Raw genomic sequence first — 10,046 nt, 5'->3', positions numbered from 1 at the left:
TTTTTTTTTTTGTTTGTTTTTTTTTGGTATTAGTTTAACAAATAGGGGATGTTTTCTAATAAAAACCAACATGAGGGCTCCATGCTGGATTGTACAGGGCTGAAACAAAACCCACAGGGAGACACAGGATAAGTTAAGAAGCCACTTGTGTTTATTATTGGATTTGCAACTTATTATTGGATTTACAATTGATAAAGCAAAACAAGGTGCATAAAGAGCTATTTGACAAAGTCAAGTTCCAAACATGACAGTATTTTCCTGGAGCCCCCAGGACCCCATGCAATGCCCGGGGCCACACTCAGTGTGGACTGGCTAGGGACAGGCACTGCGCACGCCTGTGGTGCTCCAGGAGCGCAGTCTGCACATACCTGACAGCAGAGAGGAGCCCAGACACAGACAGCCCTGGCCCAGGATGCCGTGAGAACTACCACTACCAATCCGTGCCTTCAGCAGAGCACAGGCTCTTGCGGCTACCTCTAGCTTCCTTCCTTGACAGTCTGATCAGAACTAAAAACAAGGCCTGCGTAGCTAACAATGGTCATTAACACCGAAGATTTAAACCTAAAGCTATTTACATAAGATTTGGGATCTTCAAAATTCAGGGCAGTTTTAAGTCTGAGCTCAAGAAGACTCTCCTACGAGGTTAACAGGGTACTCAGAAATACCTGAGAAACCACGACAGAAAATCCTGAAGGAGAAAACACTGGGTTTTCCCATGCAAGCATGAAAGCACAGACCAGCCGATACCGTAAACGAAACAAAAATGTAAACAGTATCAAAGGCTCTAGTTCTTGTTCCATTTCACAGACAGTCTGACGGAACAGATTCTCAGGCTGTACCAAAAATAATTTTAGGTGACAGCTTCAAAATCAGCAAACCCCAGTTTTAAGACAGGATTCACTTGCAGAGACAAGCATGCACGGGCACAATCACAGGGTTCTGACAGGACAGCAAGATCAATTTAATTTCACAAACCCAAGTCTGGTTCTCTGACCAGAGGTCATCTAGCTGCTAAGACACCACTCTGCCTCCAGTGGTCACTTTGCAAAAGTACAGAATTACTCTCAGCAAGGAACTCCACAAGATCTAGCTCCCTTTCAAGCAGTGTCTGTAACACATACAAACCTGGTTATTTGACACTTCACCACCCCCTCGGCCCCACGCTTCTCTGCCTCGTGCTGTTCCTTCCTAGGAAGCTACACGTCTGAGCAACAGAAAGAGTCCTTTCGCCAGGAACCAAGACAAAGGCTGACGACTTCGCTGAGGGAGGCGCCCAGTTATTTCTAGACTAAAGATGCAAACGCTATTTTTAAAAGGTGAACTGGAATAGTTAGAAAATTTAAGCATCAGGAATTCTGTTCTAACACCTGCTTCCTGCAGGGTCCCTGCTAACAGGAGCCCTTCACAAGCGTGTGCGTGATCTGTTGACAGCAGCTAGGCTGGGCAGGGGACAAAGGGCAGGGGCATCTCAACCCTTTGTTTCAGACATTTGTTTAGAAAAGTCTTATTAAAGAGTCTAGAAACATAGAAAACCCATATGTGTGGATGTTGGTTTTAATCCTTTGAGTGCAAGTCTTCTTGGGGAGGAGGCCGAGGAGAGAAGGAAGGAACTCCCTGGCAGAAATGCATTCCTCTCAAGCAAAATACTTGCAATTTAAGCACCAAGAGGACCAAGCAAAAGACTTCCTGCTTTCACAAACAAAAGAGTGGTTCCACCCTCATCTTCTCCCACGAGTGACATTCTTTCCTGAACAACCCCACGAGACAAAGCCACGCCACCCTCAGAGGCAGACCCTGACCTGCCACCTCAGGAAGCAGACCTGTAGCTCCCCAGCTTGAGGCCTGCATCACACTGCTGAAGGCCGAAACCGCACCTTCATGCCTCAATGGTTTCTCAGCTTGTAAGAAAAACCAGAGGAAAAGAAGTCTCAGCTCCTCCACAAACAAGACCCTTCTCTACTTCTGCAGGTACCAACAACTAGGCAGATGCTTTAATGCACATAAGGAAAACAACATAACTCAACAAAGACACTCTCAAAGCAAGCACCTGGGTTGCACTCCAGTTTATAATTTAATGTGCCTGAGAATTTTTGTGCAAATACATGTCATCTTTCATTAAAAATATGCATAGCATACTTTGGAAAAAGTTATGTTACAACTAACTTTTCTTTAAAAGTTTACATTTATAAATATACAACATAATTTAATGCCTACTGATTGATTGCACTTCTGGTTTAAACCCTTCCCGCCTCCAAGGAAATCTGAGAAACATGCAATTATGTTGCATTCCTTGGCCACCGTATTGTCCAGAAGAAACATCCTAAAAATTTTCCTGATTTCCAATTTAATCCCCTAATTTCCTTCTTAAAATCCCTCCCAAGCCCACTCACATTGTTATTTTAAAAATTTTTGTTATGTTGTACAAAAATACAAGTTTAAAAAAACTGGCGTTTTAGTAACCATAAATACAAAGGAATCTACTGGGTGTGTTTGGATTCTTAAGTGCCTGAAAGTCCTGAAATGAGAAGGTCTCCATTTCTGGTGTAAAGGACAAGATAAAATTCTTATTTTGCTAAAGATACCAGCACATGATTGGACGGATGCATTTGACCAGGCACCAGCAGGGGAAGCGTCTCCTACGCGCTCAGTAACAGGCAATGCACTGCATCGACCCTTGGGAACAGCTTCCTTCTGGACAGCCCTGGCTCTTCGCTTGTACGCTCTAGAGACACAGATGCTGGCAGCCCAGTATTACTGTTATGTTTCCATACAGTTAGATTTATTTTCCTATTCACTTCTTATCTCCAAGGCAAGGGAATTCAGCTGAAGGAGCAAACTAACCCTTTCCTCCGTTTCTGTTTCCAAACCGCTCACGTGCATACTTTCTTTTTACTAGATCCCATCCTCCACGACCTCATCAAAATGTGTCCATCCCTTCACTGCACCCTCTCCACATTCACAGCCTTTCTGCAACATTCCTTTTCTCTCAAGGTAGGCGGTCCCCATTCTCAGTGCATTTCTGTCCTTCATATGTGAATTTATTTATGAGGTCACGTAATGCTGAGCCTCAGTCTTCCTTCAGGACACCCATTTTGGGTGAGGTTGTGCAAACTGGGGCTCCAAAGCTGCCCATCATGACTGGAAGACTCTGATTCCTCCTCAGTCCACTCAATAAACTGCCACTTGAACTTAAATAAACAGCAGACTCTGGCTTTTGAAGACCCAATTCTGCCTCTTGGCTTTTTCCATTCTCTTGGGGATCAGGGGTCTTGACCACCCTGGCTATCCCCAGTCTCTTCAGCCTGTCTACCAAGTTCATCTTCAGCTGGCCAACATCAGGAGGGGCCCTTGAAGGTCTCAAGCCATACATTTCCTGCAGGAATGTTTCAGCTGGTCGGGAAGCCAAAAAATTCTCAGAGACATGAACTCGGGGCTCAAAGGGCAAGGGAGAGGAGCATGGTGACTGCGATGGGGAATTTGGTGGTGTGGAAGGGGTGGCCAGGGCCTTGGGACGAGGCTGTGGGAGGGGGCTCTCTGAAGCCGGGCTGTGGTACACTTTGGCAGAGATGCCTCGCTCCTGCAGGAGTTTGGCTAAGCTCCTTGTGCTACTGAAAGTGATGGTGGAGTCGCGCCGGTTCGTGATGGATTCACCAATGCTGAGTCTGTAGGATGAGGCAGGGGAGTTCACAGCTGTGTTGGATGAGCTGCTCCCGCTGCTCCCACAGGACAGTGACAGGAAACCGGAGCTGCAAGAGAAGAGAGAAAGGGAATCAGAAACACCATGCTGGCAGTTGGCTTTTATTATTTGTTCTGTTCCATAAAGCAAATGCACCAAGGAAACAGCAGAGTGCTCGGCTTTGTGTGCAAAGCAGCTTTTCATCAGCGCGAGGATGGCCGCCAGCTGGGTTCTTAAGGTCAGTCTTTCTAGTTTTATTTCACTGAAGAACAGTGAACGTCCAATTGTTAAACTGCCATTTTAAGCAGGGTCAACTCTAACAATAGCGACACATGGATAGTCATGAAGTACCTTGACCAGTCTTGCTCGGGAATGTGTATTTTTTAAGAAATTAAAAATAATGAAAAGCTCTGACAGCTATTAAATCTTGCTTTTTACTCTATGCTTAGTTAAGAAAAAAGCCAAATAATCATATATTTAAGGTCATGGTGAAATGGAAGGATGGAAGGCCTGTCTTTTAGTCAGCTTTCCTCTGTGAGCCAACGCTACCAGGGTTTAATACATTTTCACTAGTACAAAATGATCACATGTATGATAGTATTAAGATTTTTAAAGAGTATAAACTAAAGACAAGTATAAAATTAATAATTTAACCAATAACTTTCCAGAGCACTAAGCTGTACAAAAGAAAAGCATTTATGAAAGCCTGATGTCTTGTCAAAGCAGCCCAACTGAGAACCTCTGGCCTGAAGCCCACTTCTCGCAAGAATTTCCTGCCCCTCTTCAGACTGTGTACCCACAAAATGTCCCTTTAAGAATCAGTTTTCTAAACTCAGGGAGGCAGAGGCAGACAGATTTCTTTGAGTTTGAGGCCAGCCTGGTCTATAAGGCAAGTCCAGGAGAGCCACGGCTACACAGAGTAACCCTGTATGGGGCGGGGGGGGGCATAGAAGTCAATTTTCTAGGGCTTCTATGGGCATCTAACAAATGTGAAAAAACCTGCAAACATGTTCATGAGCGCCTCTACTAGCATCTTGACTGGGTGTCACCCACAGAGCTTTTGATTGCTTCCATATGCTTCAGTTATTGTCATTGCTCTCCTTGCTGGCAGCTAGAAATTTCAGACTCAGATTCAAGGAACACCTTATGTGTGCTAGTCTCCCTGGTAGGATTCACATACTGATTTTACTCCTCTACCACTGGCTTGCCTCTATATCATTTCTCTTCTTTACTTCTGATTATACTTTCCTTACAAAGACCAAGGTATCTCTGTACACCACCTCAGATTCTTGGCAGGCTAGAACCAGCTCAGTATGTGGAGTCTGTGTGGTGAATGATTTGGCCTTGGCAACTGATGTCATAGCTCGTAGAAACGTCTTAGACAGAGCTGGGTGAGCTAGACAGTTGTGGGTGAGGGCTGGCCATGCTAGAAGGAGCAACACTGTGCTCAGGAGGGGGCTTCGGGCCCTGAAGCACTGATAGGTGGCTGGAGCTCCACCACAAGGGTGACCGCCAACACCTGCCCAACTAACCCCTGATGACCCAGAGGCTTCATTCAAATGTCCGATTAGATCGCTATAACCTGTATCCCTTCTCTTGCAGTGAACATGGCCACCAGCACGACAGTGCTCTGTGGGTTTTTCTAGCAGAGCCCTGACCTTGTGGGGTCTGGAGTCTCCTGACCTTGAGGAACATCAGCAGTGGAGGTGGTCTTGTAAGGAGTGTGGTACCCCAACGCTTGAGCCTGCTTCACTTTGGCTACCAACAGCCTCAGTTGGGTCATTTGTGCTAGCTGTCTGCTCCTGGATCAGTCACCCTCATTTTCTACGCCTCAATTTCTTCATCTTATCCAGCATATTCTATCTACTTCAAAGAGTTCTGAGCAAATGAGAAAATACAATGTCAAAATATTCTAAAGACAAATAGTCACAGAACACTAATTAGAACCCTGCAATTAAAACTGAAGGTAATTGAAAAGAAAACGTGTGCGAGGCCCCTGATTTCCCAGGCCCTCTTACCTAGGAGTGACCTGAGTGATGTCAGAGGGATGTAAGATCCTACAGGTGGTGAAGGTGAATGTCGAATTCGTGCATGACAGACACTTTCCTGGGTTCGAAGTTGCAACTGAAATAGAGTTTTAGAAAGCCAAACACAGAACTGAAAGACTGTTAATGACATAAAAGGTTCATTATTTTGTTAGCAATACAGAATTATCACCTGCTTTTTGTAGTACAAAGTTCCTATATATGGGAATGAAATACATATAAAGAGCACACTAGTATTAACTGATTAGTATATAACTGAGCTTTCAGTACTTTAAAATTATAAATAAAAGAAGTAAAAACAGCTCAGAAATGAGAGAAAAAGACACTCTGAAACACGCATTAAAAAAAAGTTAAGAGCTTAAGTCATCTAGGCACTTAGGTCAAACTACTTCCCTGGTTCTTGAAGTTTTGTGTATTGATTCTAGAAAACTTCATAGCAATTCCAGGATGAGATCCCCCCCCCCCCCCCCGCTAAAAACAGGGTTGACATTTGCATGCTAGCACAAAAGCAGTGGTGGGTAAAAATTCTGTCTCCTCAGCACAACCCAAAGCCATGACACCGGATTATACTTGTAGTCTCCATTCTCATATGTTCACAGCATTTTTTTCAAAGCCAGATTTACTGAAAAAGGTCTTCGATGAAGGAGTAAGATTACGATGAAGTCTTGAATAGTTTTACTATGCAGTACGTAGAAAGAGGAAGGAACACTGTCTACAATGAAGCCGATATAAACCGCAGTGACCTACAGAAAAGCATTTGTGCAGCTGAGTTGAAACTGTTATCAGGGAACACTACTTACTCAAAGGTACAATTAACACATGGGCTATAATTATTCAGACTTGGGAATCTGGCAGGCATTTTCTTGGCAGGGTGGGGGAGAGAGCTGTCAATATTTTCTGCCAATGACAAACGTAAGCTTCAAGTGAAAATCAGTTTTGGAACACTTACATCCACTACTGAGAGCTTGAAAACATCCTAGTACATACAGGCTTCCCTGTTGAGGTGACCAGTAGTGACATCAGGACACCATCCAATGGAAGTGTCAACATCTGGTATAGTGTAACTGTCTGAATGACTGATGCAGGTCACCAAACCATGCAAGAACGTTAAATGTTCAAAGATACAAACAAACACATTTTAATGAAAACAAATGTGAAAATTCATTGATAGGGCTTCAGATTCCACATTGCTATAACTATTCAAGAAACTACCACTTACCAAGTTTTTTTTAAATCCAATTTCAAACAATATCTATAATTCTTGAAAAGACTATTACAATACTTTTTCCTAGCCGGGTGGTGGTGCACACCTGTAATCCCCGCACCTGGGAGGCAGAGGCTGATAGATCTCTGTGAGTCAGAGGCCAGCTTGGTCTAGAAAGGGAGACCCAGGACAGCCAAGGCTACACAGAGAAACCCTGTCTTGAAAAACAAAACAAAAATACAAAAAACAAAAAAAAGTTTTCCTTTTCTGGCTACATATTTGTCTGAGAGTGCATTTTCTTCACATTGCTCATACAAAACATTGCAACTGATTGAATGCAGAAGTTCATAAGAATCTTCTATTAAGTCAGAAATTAGAGACTTGCAAAATTGTGAAACAAAACCATTTTCTTACTATGTATAATTCAGTTGTTCTTTAAAAAACAGTATTTGCATAAACAGAAATTTGATTTTTAAATGAGTTAATTTTTAAAAAAGATTCATTTATTTAATGTATATGACTGCTCTATCTGCATGTAAACCTGCATGCCAGAAGAGGGCAGCAGGTCTCATTATAGATGGTTGGTTGTGAGCCACCATGTGGTTGCTGGGAATTGAACTCAGGACTTCTGGAAGAGCAGCCAGTGCTCTTAACTGTGGAGACATCTCTCCAGCCCCATTTTTTTAATAAGCTCTCAGTTTTTATTCTAACTTAATTAGTATCAATAGACATAACACATATAGATAAACCTGGGATTGGTAGGGATTTTAAAGAGCATCAAGGGACCCTGAGACCAAAGGCTTACAAACCACTGATGGACCTGATCTCTCGCTCTTCCTAACCTACTTCTGCAGGCTGGAGGGAATTAGAAATGTCTGCACTGCTACAGGTTTTATTATCTTATTTCCACCAGTGAATACACTCCAGTGAGACTGTGCAGGGATGCCAGGATAGCCGCAGGAGGACAGCACAGTGTACTGGTCACCCAAGCACCTTCTCACCTGTAACTGGTCCACCTGCTGAAGTGATGGGTGGGAGGAAGATCCCTGGGGCGGGTGTGGGCGCTGCAGGTTTCTGCTCCCCCTGAAGAGGCTGCTGAACCTGGAAAGTGATTCCCTCTTCTTCATCCTCCTCTAAATCTGAGATGTGATAGACGACATCCTTGGGCATCTGGGTGAAGCCTTTAGTGATGACGCCTGGTCGGGGGTCGAGAATGGTTCCCAGGTTTGGTTGAGCAAGCTGCTGCCAATGATGTAGCGTCTGTGACCCTGAACAGGCGAGAGGAGAGGCGTGCTCTACATTGCTGACAAACCCTCAGCCTCCAGGAAGCTAGAATCATGTGAGAAATAACACTAACAATAGAGACAGACATAAACATTTAGTTTTGATGTTTTGTTAAGTTTTAAATCTAAGTTCTCTGTAGAGCACTGACACGATGCTGAATGTCTGAGCAATAATGTTTGAAAGTCAGTCTTCGAAGGGACATCTAAAGAACAGTAGGGAAAAACCCACTAAGGCCTTTTCAGCAGGCCCCAGGCTGCTCGGCAGGAAGGAGGCCACCCTCCTCAGGACAGCTGCACCTTCCCAGGTGGCAGCACCCAACATTCACCCACATTAGTCTAGGAACTTCGGAGCAAAAACTGGGCACTTAGGTTGGAAAAGAACTTGAATTTCTTTGTGTCCCTCTCTACTTGTTCATGACTCTCCCTTTCCTGGACTTCCAAGAACAGAGCATCGTCAGTGATAAAGTGGCGAGCACATGGCTTTGGCTCCAGCCTTTGTGACCAATGCAGCATCTATTTGTGCGTTGTGGTAACTTCGTCCTAAGATGGGCAGCTCTACCCAACCCTGCATCACACTAGCAGTCTTCACAGGACACCTGGCAAACGCCTGTTTAGTCAGCATCGGAGAATCACGTCAGTACCCTAGAACTCATTCATTTTTAAGCTGCACTTAAGGTAAAATTGACCTGACAGAGAAACCATCCAGGCACACAGGTGTGTCTCTGTGTCAAGGACACTTCTCCAGCTGATCCTTTTCATTTATCACAACCTGTAGGTCTTATCATGATAACTGCTATCAGTGGTATCCCGTAGCAAAAGTCAGGCTGAGAGCCTTCCCGTTTCCCTCTTCCACCGATGCTAAAACATCAGAGAGGACTGACTGGCGGAAGGAAGACTGGTGACACAGGCCTCCCCCCTCACTGACTGTCCAGTTACAGCAGCACCACGCAGCCCTGTGCGCACAGTGCTCTCTCAGCTGAGCTGCCACACAGGTCTCAATTCCAGGAGGGACTTCTAAACCTTGTTACTCAGTACCTTCCAGAGGCTTGACAATCTGTAGCTTTTCTGGCATGAAGCTTCGAAGGCAGCTGGCACTGCCGAGGTCCATCGTGTCCGACTGGTCAGCGCAGAATGAGGCCAGGTTCTCCGAGAGGGCGTCACAGCTGCTACTACCTCCCTCCTGCTCTGCCAGAACCTGGATCTTCCGTTCCCACTCTTCGGCGAAGAACTGCTTCTCACTTAGGTAGTTCTGCCTTCGCAGGCTGAGGCGATGCAGTGCTACAGCCAAATCACTCTCCTCAGAGGGCTCCAGCTGGTTCGAAGGCTGGGAGTTCCTGTGGGGAAATCGTATTCACTCATGTAGACTGAGCAACCTAGAACTCTCTTTCTATAACATGGGGCATTCAAAAGACTGACCCTAAGAATCAGCTATTTAAGATACAGAAATGTCAACTCTATAAATTACTTCTAAAGAGTAAAGAAGTATGCTGTGTTTGCTAACTTTTCCATGCCATTTAATTATGAGACTGCAGGTATGACTACCTTTATGTTCAGGTCAGGCGGTCACAAAGTAAGGATTACCACAGTTCACAGAATCTGTCCCTGAGAGCAAGAGGTACCACACAGAGAAATGCTAGCTATAAACTACTACATGCTATTAATCCCAAAATGTAAGGACTTAAAAGCGTGGGTAGGGTGTGGGGTCACATGCCAGTAATTTTAGTGCTCAGGAGACTGAGGCAGGAGAATCATGATTCTGATGGCAGCCTGGGCTGCACAGGAAAACACCCTACCCAAAATCAAACAAACAACAACAAAAAAAAAAAAAAAAAAAAAAA

The 10,046-nt window shown here is 44.5% G+C and overlaps 1 protein-coding gene across 3 annotated transcripts in view; it reads right to left on the bottom strand.

Moving 5' to 3' along the window:
* Window positions 1–129: 129 nt before the first annotated feature.
* The window catches only part of Trak2 (trafficking kinesin protein 2), a 61,587-nt gene continuing 51,670 nt past the window's right edge, over window positions 130–10,046 (bottom strand). For all 3 annotated transcript variants that reach the window (XM_055617088.1, XM_055617087.1, XM_055617089.1), the window contains 4 exons: window positions 9,244–9,542; window positions 7,927–8,193; window positions 5,695–5,800; window positions 130–3,746 (listed from right to left, as the gene is read on the bottom strand). In XM_055617088.1, coding sequence (XP_055473063.1) covers window positions 3,068–3,746; window positions 5,695–5,800; window positions 7,927–8,193; window positions 9,244–9,542 — 1,351 coding nt within the window. In that variant the 3' untranslated portion in view covers window positions 130–3,067. The remainder of the gene's footprint in view (window positions 3,747–5,694; window positions 5,801–7,926; window positions 8,194–9,243; window positions 9,543–10,046) is intronic.

The sequence above is a fragment of the Psammomys obesus genome, unplaced genomic scaffold, assembly GCF_907164565.1.
Source record: "Psammomys obesus unplaced genomic scaffold, mPsaObe1.curated_primary_1811, whole genome shotgun sequence".
Lineage (NCBI taxonomy): Eukaryota > Metazoa > Chordata > Mammalia > Rodentia > Muridae > Psammomys > Psammomys obesus.
This window is presented reverse-complemented; position numbering and strand designations above follow the sequence as displayed.